Consider the following 16,036-nt stretch of genomic DNA (forward strand, 5'->3'; position numbering starts at 1 on the left):
TTTCTTTCACCTTGAGTGATACCATAGAGGATTGCATTGCCATAATCAAGTCGGGACAGTATGAGAGAGCGAACAGCATGGTGACAGGTATCCTGGTCGATGAATTTACGGATGCGGTAAAGATTACGAAGATGGAAATTGACAGACTTTGTGAGGGTGGTAATGTGGTCACGCATAGACATGGTGGGATCAAATATGATTCCCAGATTCCGGATGGAATTGGAGGGCTCGATGATGACTGAGCTGCTCAAATGAAGCGTAACATTGGAAATGGAGTTAATGGCACGAGGGATGCAGCAGCAAAGAATTCGGTTTTTTGATCATTCAACTTGAGTTTATTGATTGTCATCCACTTCTTGATATCTGAGATACATGCAGACAATCTGGATAAAGCTAGATCAGAACTTCCAGGAACAGAAGGATCAAAGGCAGTATAAAGCTGTGTATCATCTGCATATACATGGTATCTCAGATGATGATGAGTTATGATATTAGCGACAGGTTTAGTGTAAAAAGTAAATATGAGAGGACCCACAACTGAGCCCTGAGGAACCCCAAAATCCACAGATTGCTCATCCGAAAGGGTGCCAGAGATACTGACACGATTTGTGCGGTTCTTGAGGTAGCTATCAAACCAGTTCAACACGAGACCACGCAGCCCGTAAGATGTAGCAAGGCGAGATGTTAATAAATCATGGTCAATCGTGTCGAACGCCGCCGACAAATCCAACAAGACAAGATAAACAGCCCTGTTATTGTCAATCTCATGCATAATGTCATTTTTGACACGTAGAATGGCAGTTTCAGTGCTATGGTTGCCTCTATAAGCTGACTGAAAAGGTTGTTCCAGGGAATTTTCCATGATATATGAATCAAGACGACGAGAAACAACCTTTTCAATGACTTTGGATAGGAAGGGGATATTGGAGACAGGCTTATAGTTACTCAAGTTATTTTGATCCAAATTTGATTTCTTAAGGATCGGAGTAACTATGGCCCGACGTAAGGAGTCTGGGAAAACACCAGTACTGATGGAAGTATTCACAATATGTGAGACAAACTGAACCATATCATGGACATAGGTCTTAAGAAGCCATGTAGGCATGGAGTCCAGAGAACAAGTCTTATTTGGTGCACGAACAATAATTTCAGAGATTTCATCATGATCAGCCGAAGCAAAAGAAGATAACTCACAATTTACAGGAACATCATGAAACCCGAAAGCAGTCAAGTCACCAATTCCAGATGTTGCATCAAGTTCATTTCTTATATTCACAATTTTACCTTTGAATGAAAGAGCAAACTTGTCACCCAGTGGTTTACCAGATTCACCAACAGGAAGATTGTTGCGGGTTGTATTAAGAAGAGTATTAATGGTTTTGAAAGTATCTTTAACATTGCCGCTAGATAACTTATCAGTAAAATAAGATGCCTTGGCACTGTGGATAAGTTCAGAAAGCACACCCAACTGAACAACATATGCTTCGCGGTCAGTATCCAGTTTGCTCTTACGCCAGCGACGTTCAAGTCTACGCTTAACCCTTCTAGCAAGATGAATATCATCATTATACCAAGGCACTCTTGGGCGAATAGTTCTATTGCGAGATTGTATAGGGCAATACCTATCAAGAACATCACAAACAGTGGCATCATAGAATTGCACTTGCTCATCAACATTCATGATGCTCATTAAAGGAGCTAACTCAGTTGTCAAGTCCATCATGAGTTGATCAATGTCAACAGTCCTAAAATCACGGCAACTAGTATATGTTCTAGGCATATCTGGTTTTTACGATTTAGTTTGAAAAACACAGAATAGTGATCATCAGACATTAGATTTTGATGGGTTTTGCAATTCATCACAAGATTATCATCAACATTACCAATGACTAAGTCTAACTGGTTTCCAGATTTATGAGTAGGACCAGTCACATAGTTTTGTAAGTTATTGCAGGAGAGAATGTTAATAAATTTGGCAACATGAGATTTTGTGGGCTCATTCATATGAATATTGAAATCCCCCAGGTAAATATGTTTACCTGGTAACTGGGCTGTTTCCCCTATAAAGTTGTCGATTTCAACAAGATAGTCACTTAGTTTGAGTTTATTAACTTTTGATGGTGGGGGCCTGTATATGACAATGAAAAGAATTGATCTAGATTGATCAGTTACTACAATATGCTCAAATGTCGTTGTTACAATACCACTACTAATTGACATCAAATTCAATTCGGTTTTATATAAAACACCAATACCACCTCCTCGTGTACCACTTCTTCCATCGTGTCGAGGGTGGTTTAGGAACAGATAACCTGGGGGTTTGAATTCCCCAATAATGACATTTTCGTCGTCATACAGCCATGTCTCTGTCAGAAAAAAGACGTCAATGTCATTTTCAGTTGTGTAATCACATAGAAGAGCCGTCTTGTTCCTGACAGACCAGGCGTTCCACAAACATATATCAAGAGTAGTTTCATTGAAATTTGAGACACACTTAATTGTACGCAAGTTATTAAAGTTAGGTTTAGAGTTAATCTGCAGTGATAGTTTAGAATTGTTCCTCCTAGGCCGGAAGATGACAGGTATAGGTTGTATTACTTCAGTCCCATTAAAGAACCCAAGATGATGTTGTTTGGCTATCTGCAATCGTCCACGTTGTTTCTTCACGCCGGCTCTACATCCACGATGGGTAGATGGTTTCCGATTTATGTTCAGAGTCTTTATGGTATTCCAAACAGAAACAGGAAGGGAAAGGTTCTGATGGTTCATGTCCAGTAGTTGCTCATTGGTATAACATATCTTACTGGGATCATATGGGGGAGAAGTGTCTCTATGTTTGCTAGGATTTACTGAGATTTCATTTGTTGGGCCAGGGTTCGGGTTAATATCGCCTGAGCGAAGCAGTTCGGCTTGAAACGTTGATGATGAGTTACTGTACAAGGGGATCCTACGTGCAAGGTATCGGCAATGCACAAGTCCATATCTCCCATTGCAAGGTGTTGATGAGGATTCAATAGAACAAATATAACCATCCTGGTCACTCATGCATGGGCCTAGGCCCAACAACCAAATGAGGCAAGCAGATAGAATCAATGATACCATTTTGCAGCATGTGATCACGATATGATTCAAAATATGATGGAGGTCATTTCAAGGTCACCAGAGGTCAACCAAAGGTCAAAAGGGGTAAAGTTCCGAAATTCGTCCAAATTAACTGATAACTGTATGATCACCAATAAGAAGAATGCTGGCTAAGTACTAAATAGATAAAAAGTGATTATATTTGATTATTGTGTATGTGCATTTGTTGTCATATATTATACCAATCATAACGTGCTTTCAATTAAAGACTTAGATTTTGTTAGCTTAATCAAACAGTGTATTTGTGTTGTGCATTCGTGTGAGTTCGGGTATAAGGTGATTTTGGCCTTGAGTCAAGTACGACTCGTAACAATAATTATGTGCTCCATACACCACTGTTGTAATTTCATTCAAATTTGGCGATATTTTTGCTAAACGGATTAATCTGCAAGAAATATTTGGTACATAGGCATTATGTAGCCAGAGGTATCCAGTGGTATAAAGATCTCAACTTTTTTTGTTTTATGTATGGTGATGAGGCTCTGGATCACGAAATGTCCTTTTAAGGATATACGATGTATTGTTGGTCGAAGCAGCAACACAAATGTAGTTCACAGCATCTTGCGAATGGTAGTGAGCTTTAGGAAAAATTGCATTGCTCCATTCATAGCGAGCGTGTAGAAGAATTCAAATATCACAGATATACTTTTGTAGGTCTTTTGTGATTCAGATAAAGTTTTTATTCAGATTTCCTTTTACAAATTAAGCGTAGTGCTAGCCGTCCAGCGCGTTTTATTTGCACAAGGTCCAATGCACACGCTTGACGTCGCGCACGTATAAGCGATGGTTAAGCTGTCAAAGGAAATATGAATAAAACTTTAATGAAAATTGAATTTTTTGGTTGCTTCGACCAACAACACATCGTATAACCTTAGGTACGCACCATTAGACATCAAAGTGGGGTACGAAGTTGGGGTCGGGGATTTTTTTTTAAATTTCATACATTTATACACAGTTAGGTGGGGAATTTTGTGTTAATGGGGAAAGTTTTTTTTTTGTTTTTGCTCATGTAGTGGGGAAAGTGTTTTTTTCAAAACTTCCCCCCCTTTAAAGTCGAATGTGCGTCCCTTCAGGGTCCAAATACGAGCTTTCAGCAGGTGCCAATTAACATCTCAATACTCATGGGGTTAAGTGGGAGGCTGTCAATCAGGTCACCTACCACTAAATTTGTCCAAGATGATTATCATTTGCTTACTTGATATCTCCCTGACATGAGCTGAACTCGAGTTGGTGTACAAATTGGTTGCACGTAGTAGTTCTCTAAAATTACACCCTCAGCTGCCAATCTATCCATTACAGGAGTTTTGATCAGACCGCCATATTGTTTGCCATGGTAACCAATGTCATGGTAACCGTAGTCATCAGCCAAAATGAATACAATATTTGGTTGCTTGGATGGTAGTGATGTATTTTTATTTTTATTTCGATTGGCAGGTGAACCAAACAATTCTTTGGTCCCGTTATCCTGAAAAACAACATAATAGGCTATTAGTCATGTTCCCACTAGCACGAGGAAAAAACAACAACTAAAAGGCGTTATTATTTCACACAATTACGGCTATACACCCCTACCAAAATATAATGATCAGGAGCTATCAGTATATTCTGACATGAGCTTTTCTAACTTTGTTCACGTATTTTGCTTCCTATATATAGCCCACTTGAACCTGTGGGATTGGGGCCACCAAATATCACACTAGGGTCACGGGACATCGGTAACTGGACCTGAGGCTATTGAAGTTTATGAGCTACCGCTGTTTAAATATGAACACAGGTACTACAATCCCTGAGGTTGCTTTAGATCCTGTAAAAAGATTCAGCCTTTTTACAAAAGAAGCTTTGACGCATACTTGACGTACATTTATTAAGGGGTGTACCAACCCCCAAGATTTGTTATCCGTCATAAAAAACGTGTGTGTTTACGCCCAAACGACCTAAGCTGATCGTAGATCCATCATTTGCACTCATTTAAGTAATACAATTTGTACCCCAGCATTTTACCCGGGGATTTGACCATTATTTTCATTTCGGTTTTCTAAAATTATTCCAAGAGCTACTGACTTTTTATTTGTTAGTTAGGTTGAAATAGTCATTTCCTTTTATATTTAGGATAATATTCGTAAAGATAGTATTAATGAACCTTCTTGAATAAGCAGTGGGATGCTAATTTGTAAGTAGAGTAAGTAATGTAAATGCAGAGGTAGAGGTGAGTATAATGAGATATTACATTGAACATGTAGCTATATATTATTGAACTACAGAAACTTACCGTTTGCTTAGCGTTTTTGATCTGTGTATCCCCAGTTGCATGAAATATCAGATGAGACCAAGACTGAAATATTAACAGTAATGTATTGAAATTGCAGAACTGAAATACTTTGCATACAATGGAAAACTACATTATCATTCGTTTTCTTGCTAAAAGTAAAATAGTTCTCTAGTTTAGTTATCTTAATAACAATAAGTGCATTTTAACTTATAAATTAGCTTCTTCATGTATTGCTGAAAGATTGAAACATATCCTACCGAATTTAATAAATGATGACCAAAAAGGCTTTATGAAGGGGCGGTATAAATTTTTTGGGAAAATATAAGGTTACTTTATGATTTAATTCTGTATACCGAGTTACACGACAAGCCAGGTATGTTACTCTTAATAGATTTTGAAAAGGCTTTTGATTCCGTTTCTCAATTTTGGAACTTCTTTTAAAAAATGGATTAAACTCTTCTGCAACAATAGTCAATCTTCAGTTCTGGTGAATGGCAACGCTTCAAAACAATTTAATTTGGGTCGAGGCTGTGTGGAGATTTTGGGCTGCCTTATTAGAAAAAATAATTATATTACTGGTATTGAAGTCGAAAATATTCATTATAATTGTAAAATTTCTCAATATGCTGATGATTCCACAGTTATTTTAAATGGAAGCGATGAGAGTTTGGTACAAACATTGAATACTTTGGATTTGTTTGAGAGATTATCTGGTTTGAAAATAAATGAAGACAAAACCAATGTTATTTACATCGGTTCACTTCGAGGTAGAAATCCAAACCCCGAACTAACAAACAAAACATTTAATTGGGTAAAAAATGGTAAATTTTCTGTTCTGGAACTTGTTTCATTTCGGATCTGGTTCATGCAGATAGTAATCGTTTTCTTTTCTTGAATGAAATTGAAGTTAGGTATGATTTGAAAATGAATCCTTTAGAATATAATGGTGTACTTTGTGCAATTTTAATTTTAAGCATATATTCCAGGTAAATATTCAAATGTACCCAATCCCAAAACATTTTATTCCTTTTCATTTGAGTCTGATCCTTCAGGATAAAAAAGGTTGCAAATCACTTTGTAATCAACTAATGAATATAAAGGTTCCAAAAGCAAAACAAAATTGGAGCGAAATATTGGGCATCCCTTTTCAAGACGATGCATGGAAGATGCACTGTTTGATACCTTTTAAATGCACAATAGACGTAAAATTGCGGTGGTTTCAGTATAGAATAACCACCAATACCTTCATGTATAAAATCAACCAAAGAAATAACAATTTGTGCACAGTTTGTAATGAGGAATCTGAAAAAATTAAGCACATCTTCACAGAATGTAAAAAGGTGAAACCAATTTGGGTTCAGCTACAAAAAGTTGGTATTCCTGTTACCTTAAATCTAAACCATGTTCTTTTTGGAACATACATAAAAAAGAGTAATCATGCTGTAAATTTGATTATTATCTTAACCAAATTTTATATTTATAGAAGAATATGTCAAAATTCGTCGCTCTCTTTTTTACCTCTTCAAAAAGAAATTGAAAATTATCACATTCTGGAAAGATTTATTTATCTAAAAGACTTAAATTACCAAATATATCAACGTAAATGGCAGGTTTGGAGGGGCCTATTTAATTAATGCATGCGATGATTTTTGTCTACACTATTATATTTGAGAATTTGCTGTGATAAATTGTTCTGTCTATTTGTTTTGTATTGTTGTTGTTTTGTGTTAAGTATTAAAAACCCGGTAGAGTAAGATATGTAATATGTTTAAGGAATGAAAATTTGATTTGCCGGAGAAAAAAATAATAATAAAAAAACATTATACCCACATAAATTTCATTAACAAAAAACAAAAACCATTAAGTGCATTTTGCTAATTCTGTTTCCACGTATATTTTTTTAGACAGTGGCGTAGCTAGGGGGAGTGGTTAGGCCGGTGTTTTTTTCTGGAACATTTTGCTCTGTAACCCACATCTGTTTGACCTCTCAAGAAAACATCATTCGAAACCATCGCGAACTTAATCAGTGTTGCCGATGCCTTATGGGCGTAGACCATCAAATATATATATCCCATCATGCATGCACTAGGACTTTACACATATCATGCATTAGACTATGCCATAGTCGAATTTTATTAAAAATATGTTATTATTAGTCATGATGAATCCATTTCGTTGAACTCAAAATTATATTGATGTTTATTAAAATTAAAGTATTCAATAGTAAAATGGTCATAAAGAGTTTAAAATATCAGACGATTAGTGACAATAAAAGTAATTGAATGCAACATTATCTTGCATAATTATAACGGCTCACTTTAATACTGAACAATTCTGATTTTGGAATCTACCAGTTTATTGATAGCGAACCCCGAAATTTCGACTATGAACTTTGAATTGTAAGCAGAACTTTACCCCCTGGACTTTGCTCTCTAAAAACACACTGTCAAGCATACTTGTTTATCAGTCCAAGTACTAAGCATGGACGCGCTAGATGTTTGATGAGAGATTAACTTTCGCGTCAACACAAAAGCGCCGCAAATACCACAGACAGTTGTTTACGGTGTAGTTAATGGTAATGGCGCGGGCCCAGACGATTTAAACCATAGCGAGGTATGGGCGACCAATCACAAGGCAGATCCATTTAAAGATGCATTACATCATGAACAATTTTAGTTAGGCCAGAAATTGGCCTAACTCTCCATAGAGTCCCGTGTTAAAAATCTTAACCGCAAGGCAATGTCAGTAGTCCACTTGGGAAGCTAACAAACAGAGGGAGTAGGGTGACTGATCAGATGTGAAAATCTATCAATTGTGCACACATTAATTGAGTTTTAAGCTTAAATACAATATCCAGAGTATGCACAATGGGCAAGTGGACTACGGGGTAGTCTAATCATGCATATTCTGCATTTAAATATAAGTTTACACCACCTGCTCTCCAAGGACACCTCATCAATTTGCATTGTGGGATATGGTGCAATAAAATCTGTGTCTTGTGGGTGAATGTCACTAATCTCTCCTCATAAAAACAATGTTACTGGATTAAATGGACTTCAACATGCTACATTTCCAGATGTGCTGGTTCCTCTTTAAGCGGAGTTTTCTACGTGGCGTGACAATGTTTTTCACCTTTTTTTTACATCATCCCTGTATTAATTAAGGACTGAAATTTTCATTTAAGCTTCAATTTTGGTGAACTTTATGGATTCAGTTTTTTATCAAAACATGTTGAAAAGCGGCGCCGCTATTTCAACGCCAAAACTAGCATTAAAACTTGTTCCGTTAGCAGTAATTCGGAAATGCTATATTGATACAAGCTTTGATATGTCCAATACTGAAATGCATTGCATTCAGACATCTTTATTATTGTGTTTAACAACATGTTAAAAGCTCTGTCATTTCCACAAACTGAGAGAATAGTAAATTATATGTAAGTAACAGGTGCAGGGTAATACACTCTTTAATACTACCAAGTTTCAATAGCCTGCATTTAGTTATTTCTGAGATATTAACAAAATAAGTAAGTATTCGTAGGTAGCTTTCGGTAGCCGAATGTTGCCTACAAATAACCTTTGACATCATGACAGTATTGTGAAAGACCGCCATTCATGCTAATGCCCATATCGGTACATAAAGAAGGCCCGTACGCTCGCTATCAAATCTTGTGTCAATGAAAGTTGGGAATTCACATAAATGCCTACCATGCAAAACTGAATACGGCTTAATTGTTGGAAAATGTGTACTGAAATAGACGACGGTCTGCTCATTTGAAAGAAAAATCAGATTCGAGGAAGATTAGAAGGGGATAACTACTTGGATTTGTCAGCTGTCATGTGTGCTTCATTTTGAACGTTTACCGACCTTCTGGTTTCCGGGTTATTTGTGCCCAAATTGATTTATTCGAAGGTAACTTTTGACGTTTTCGCTAAGGTTACCTACGAATACCATGGACAAAAACGACTGTTCTCATTGTCTCATGATCTAGACAACACAGTGATGGACCCTGGTATAAAGCTAATTGTAGTTGACCTCAAACGAAAGGCCATAAGACGTAACTGACTCCAAGATGGACTTCACAAGTCACTTAAGTGACATTATTAATACATGACAGGGTCTCTAGTATCAATAAACGCACACAAAGAAAGCAATACATTCAAAGTGCTTTATAAAATGAAGATTTGATTGCGATATCCACCAAAAGTCTAATTCTTACCTACAAATACTGATATGTTACCTACGAATACAGCATAATACATGACATGTGTAATGAAGTGTCCCTACCAATGGAAATTAATTGTCAAAAACTTTTATGAAGCGGTACCCCCGGACAATATTATTACCCATTATACGGATTCATTCAACAATTATTTTTTATGCAAATTTGCTGTTTAACTATTTTTATATCAAAATGAAGTGTTTAAAATCTTGCTAAAAGCATCAAATTTCATTTGATCTAAGGTAATAACATTTATTCATTTGGACGTACCATCTGAAACAGATCTAAAAACTACCATTTTATTCATTCATTACCATAATAGCAACATTTGAACCTCTAAACTCAATATAGATATTGTTAAATCGATCATGTTACCTACGAATACCCGGTTTACCTTCTTCTTCTTCTTTCTGCCGACCACTACATTTGCTCTAGCACTTACATGCTTACACTGATTTTGACCTAACTTGGTCACAACCATCATTAACCATGCCCCTACATGTCATATGAAACTTATGGGGTCAAAGGTCACGCAGGGGTCATAGGGGCCAAAAACGTGATTTCAACTCAAAATGCTTTTTCTCTCACAGATTACGTACAGTGACGCATTGTTATTACCAAGTGTCTATGGGGTCCTCACAGATTTGGGGTCAAAGGTCATTAAGGGGTCACTTCCGGTATAAAACGAAAAACCTTCAAAAATTTATATTTGCTAAGAAAAACATAGGACAGTAACGGTATGTTCACACATAAATTGTAGTTATGTGGTACTTTTTATTTAGGGTCAAAGGTCATTAAGGGGCCACTTCCGGTATAAAACGGAATACCTTTAAAATGCTTCTTCTCCCACAAATTACGTAGGACAGTGACACCACTTGCACATATGCATTGTTATTACCCAGTGTCTATGGGGTCCTCACAGATTTGGGGTCAAAGGTCATTAAGGGATCACTTCCGGTATAAAACGAAAAACCTTCAAATTTTTTTATTTGCTAAGAAAAACATAGGACAGTAACGGTATGTTCACACATGAATTGTGGTTACCCAATTCATATGTGGTATTTTTTAATTGGGGTCAAATGTCATTAAGGGGTCAATTCCGGTCTGAGACGAAAAACCTTCAAAATGCCCCGTCTGCCACAAGTAACATAGCAAAGTGGTGCCACGTGCACCCATGCATTGACATTAGCCAATGTCTATGGGCGTTTTCATATATTTTGGGGTCAAAGGTCATTAGGGGTCACAACACGGCTGTGTTCGTGGGTTAGACCACAGCTTTAGTCTCCTACTCCTACAGATTACATGGTACAGTAATGAGATTTATACATTGACCTTTCAATTTTTTTTATTTGCTAAGAAAAACATAGGACAATAACGGTATGTTCACACATGAATTGTGGTTACCCAATTCATATGTGGTATTTTTTATTTGGGGTCAAATGTCATTAAGGGGTCACTTCCGGTCTGAGATAAAAACCTTCAAACTGCCCCTTCTGCCACAAGTAACATAGCAAAGTGGTGCCACGTGCACCCATGCATTGACATTAGCCAATGTCTATGGGCGTTTTCATAATTATATTTTGGGGTCAAGGGTCATTAGGGGTCACAACACGGCTGTGTTTGTGGGTTAGACCACAGCTAAGTCTAGTTTCTTTCTTTCTTTCTGTCAATTTGCTTCTTCTCCAATATGCAACATCGCACATTGACGCCATTTGCACATGTGCATTGTTATTACGCTGTGTCTTTGGGGTGTTCACAGATTTGGGGTCAAAGGTCATTAAGGGGTAACTACTTCCGGTTTACGGCCAAAAACGCAGTTTTTGACACTAAAAATACTTCTTCTTCTACAAAGAACATAGCACAGTGACGCCACTTGCACACATGCATTGGCATTAGCCAGTGTCTATGAGGTGTTCACAGATTTGGGGTCAATGGTCATTAAAGGGATCATTTCCGGCCTGAAATTTTGAAAAATTCAAAAATTTAATTATGTCTAAAGTTACATAGTACAGCAACGACACTTGCACATAAGCATTGCTATCAGTCAATGTCTATTAGGTGTTAACCAATTTGAGTTCAAAGGTCATTAAGAGGTCACTTCCGGTCCAAGACGAAAATCTTCAAAATACTTTTTCTGCCACAGATAACATAGCAATGTGACGCCACTTGCACACATGCATTGACATTAGCCAGCTTCTATAGGGTGTTCACAGATTTGGGTAATGAATACTCCATTATTTATCCAGAATAAATAAAAATTCATTAACACATGATCCACATCGGCGCACCAAAACTGAGATGGCACTTCAGTGCAAACTTAGATAGGGCAGCACCAATACGAAAATGTCATACCGATAAACGATGTGTCTGTTTTGCCCGTTTTTTAAGTTTGTGTTGCGAACTAATTGTATCGTTTATTGATTTTGTTCTCGGATCGATCAACATCCCAGTTGTAAATATAAATTATACATGTGTACTCTATGTTCGTTCTAACCAGGCATCCGCATGTGAATGGTAGGCATGGACAGGAAGACGAACAACGATCGAATATACCGTCACCAAGTTCGATATGACAGATGAAATGTTATAATAAACAATAACCCATAAAAACCTCTGCCTTAAAGTTTAAACTGCAGAATTAGCAAAAAATGCAATTTGAGTCCCATTAAGTAAAAAATAGAAACTTTTTGGCATGTTTGGGGTATATTCTGTCTTGAAACTATCGCAATGATCGACTGCTCAATCAAGACTAATGCAATTCTGAAATCATTTAGCAAAAAACGTACCTTATTTGGTAAAATATATCTTCTTATTGCCCATAAAAAAAGATACATTCTTATTTGGTCAATTTTAAAATTCTGGTTCCGGGAGATGTGTTACTTTATTCTAAGATTAACCTGTGCTAAACTGATAGATTGAGAGACCGGTGTATTTGATAGCTTTCTATTCCTGAATTCTATCACTGAAGGAGGTATAGTTTTGCTTGAATATATCTGTTATCTTCTACCCCCAACCCCTACTTTTTAGATTCTTGAGCGCAACAATTCACAACTTTCGTCGGTACATAAACAAGTTTGTACCCACTCCGGGTTCCGGAAACCTGGCTACGCCACTGTTGTGAGATAGATGCACATGACCTGTTTCATGATTTATATGCATTTATATAGTAATAAATAAATATCACAATTCATGCCCTTACTTCATTTGCTTGGACATGCTGAAGAGTAAAAGGAGGCCCGGTGATATATTCTTCAACTATCCAGATTTGAAATATTATAACGATGACACATACAGATCCGATCAGGGTTAATAATCGCCATGGTCGTCTCTTCTTAGAACCGATTTCAGCTGCTGCTGGTGTTTTGTATGTTTTAAAAGTTCTAAAAGTAGATCTATAATATATAAAGATGAAACATTATAAACTAATCACCATAATGATAACCATCATCATATTAACATTATTATAGTGCAATTGTTAGGATACAAACTAGAGAGTGGTCCGGCATGGTCATACAGGTATGACAGGCTGAGTCCAAAAGAAGTACTCATGTTTGAGGGGCTGTAACTAGAGATCTGTAAAGAATATGCGATAAATGAAAATATCATTCAAAAGAGCGGCTTCTACACGTCTAAATAAAAAAGGAATTGTTGCAATTGAATACATGAATACAAAAGCCACCTAAGTCCATGCGAAGTTATTTTGAAAGAAAAACCTGTGTATCATTTTAATTCCTTCAGTTAGATTTACCTGGTCAATATGGTAAGTTTTACGTGCAAATGAGTGGATTAACCTGTATTAGGTATGACGATTAGCATTTCAGGGACTTCGTGGGGTTCATTTTAAATTTTGGACTTAGGTGTTTTTTTGAATCATATACAAAGACAACAATGTTAGAATGAGATTACCACTAGTAAGATAATACAAAATAAAGCACACAGGTATGTATAATGTTGATAAGCATTCTGCCATGTAATATAAACCACACACTTTCCTTTATTAAACCCATTTTTTGTTCAAAAGTCATTCTCCAGCAGTGAATGTGTTACAAGTGGACTTTTATACATACTGGATTTCAATCAATGTGTTACAAGACTCAAATCATGGAATTGGGTGATTCTTTCATACATGCTATTTTTCACATGCCCAATAGACACAGAGGATGAATTTGAGTTGTTCTTTCATGCATATAACAGGCCTATGTATAGCAACAATTTCCCATGCTTAACTCAATTTGGCCAAATTATGGACTTAGGTGGCTTTTGTATTCATATATTCAATTGCTTACAGCAAACCCAAGGTAGACTTATTTGAATACAAATACCCATTTTTGTAGCTGCACACGGTTTCACTTTCCAAGTATTACATTGATTTGTAAGGTGCGATATTCAAATGCAAATAAAGTTACGTGGCAGGTGTGGTTTCGATCAATAATTCAAAGGGTTCTTTTCAATATAAATATTACATTAACCGCACAGGAGCGCACGTTTCTGTCGACGATGTATCATGAAACTAAGAGTTTCACTGAAGTTCAGCGTCTTGTTCGTCTCCAATTCCCCACAGCTAACATGGCTAATCGGATTCCATGTAAGGGAGTAGTATATAAGAATGTAAACAAGCTCAATGTGCATGGGACACTAAGGAAAAAATAGCCGGAAGCTTTAGGCAGACCCCGAACTGCCAGATCACAACTGATAGAGTTAGTCATGTGTTGCAGTAAGACCCAAACAAAGATCAGCTCAAGACGCAATCCTGTACCTAACATTCCGCAATGAATTGCAGTACTGTCATGGACTTCATCCTGTTTGTTGAATGATAATTAAAAGCAGAAGTTGTCATTTCAACAATAAAATACTGTTAGCATTTTGCTGATTCGTCGAAATTGAAAAGGATGAAAATCAAACAGCCGTGTGCAGCTACAAACATGGGTGGTTGTATTCAAATAAGTGTGACTTGCAGTGAGCAATTGCAACATTTTTTTTTTATTTAGACATGTAGAGTTTGCTCTTTCCAATGACATTTCCATTTAATTATAACAGATTCCTCACATAGTTCTAGTTAAAAGCCCCTCAAACATGACTCAGCCTGTATCCAGGGGCTAAATTTGAAACTTCGCCCTGTTTGGCTTAAAAGGGCATTTCGTGATCCACAGCCTCATCCCCCCACTTTTCTCAAAAAATGTTGAGATTTTTATACCCCTAGATACGTCTGGCTACATAATGTTTATGTACCAAAAATTTCTTGCAGATTAATTCGTTTAGCGAAAATATTGCCAAATTTGAATTTCATTCTGGTATACCAGAACGAAATTATAATGGTGGCCTATGGAGCAGTGTAATACACATAATCATGCATAACTCGCAAACGCAAATCGGAATCAACTGAAATTTTGGGAATAAGCTTTTTTCGTGGATATCTACTGAAAAATGTCAGAAAAAGAGGATGCTAGGATCATGCAATCCTCCTTTAAACTTGGTTAAAGTAATTCTCCATATCATGGAAACATGAACAAAATCAAACCGAGGTCACTCGAGGTCAAAGGTCATAATGTGGCCAAACGTTAGAGTATGCCCAATCGGACTTACAAGTGGTAAAAAGAATTACGGGAACATGTCAAAAAGTCAATAGGGTCATGAAGCATTCCCATCAGTTACTCTCACAGCTACGAGTGTACAACTACTACTACTACTACTACTACTACTACTACTAATAATAATAATGATAATAATAATAATAATAATATTCATAAACTTCATACCTTTTATCCATTGTGCTAGTATGCAAGTCTTCGATCTGGTTTGACAGTGATGGTCGTAATTAGCTCGATTCAAGACTGGTTTAAAACTATACATAATATCAGTATTAAACATTATAACTGTTTTAGTCTTCATATAAATAATTATATATCAAAATTCAACCCCATTAAAATGATTATTGCTTCAACAAAATAACCCTACCCCCCCCCCCCAAAGTCTGACTGAATTTTGCTACATGCATTAAGCTTTTATCGTAATTTCTCAATTGCTAGTGTTGGTCTGACTGAATTTTGCTACATTCATTAAGCTTCTATCGCAATTTCTCAATTGCTAGTTTTGGTCTGACTGAATCAGAACACATCACATCAATATTAAATAAAATACTTACGTTAATTATTCAGCATATTCTGGTTGTGACCTATCCATGTTAAAAAGTAATTAAGTCCACTGTAATAGGCTCTATACCTGTTCTCAATAGCGTGCAGCCCATAGATTACTTGACTTCGGTTATGTATGGTTAAAATGGCAATCTAAATAGCAGGTTAAACCTGACCTGCTCAGTCAACCATTGGGGCAACCTCGGGGTCATGCATAATAATAACAAATAATAACTTAGTGCCACACAACACCAACTTAATATGTATTAGACTAAT

At 36.6% G+C, this 16,036-nt stretch overlaps 1 protein-coding gene across 1 annotated transcript in view; it reads right to left on the reverse strand.

Moving 5' to 3' along the window:
- Nucleotides 1–15,945, reverse strand: part of LOC140142605 (arylsulfatase B-like) — a 63,639-nt gene extending 47,694 nt beyond the window's left edge. The window contains exons 1-5 of the mRNA XM_072164604.1: nt 15,772–15,945; nt 15,386–15,471; nt 12,829–13,021; nt 5,411–5,473; nt 4,337–4,606 (exon numbers count right to left, since the gene is read on the reverse strand). Coding sequence (XP_072020705.1) covers nt 4,337–4,606; nt 5,411–5,473; nt 12,829–13,021; nt 15,386–15,396 — 537 coding nt within the window. The 5' untranslated portion in view covers nt 15,397–15,471; nt 15,772–15,945. The remainder of the gene's footprint in view (nt 1–4,336; nt 4,607–5,410; nt 5,474–12,828; nt 13,022–15,385; nt 15,472–15,771) is intronic.
- Between the last annotated feature and the right edge of the window lie 91 nt (nt 15,946–16,036).

This window comes from Amphiura filiformis, chromosome 20, assembly GCF_039555335.1.
Source record: "Amphiura filiformis chromosome 20, Afil_fr2py, whole genome shotgun sequence".
Taxonomy (NCBI): Eukaryota; Metazoa; Echinodermata; class Ophiuroidea; order Amphilepidida; family Amphiuridae; genus Amphiura; species Amphiura filiformis.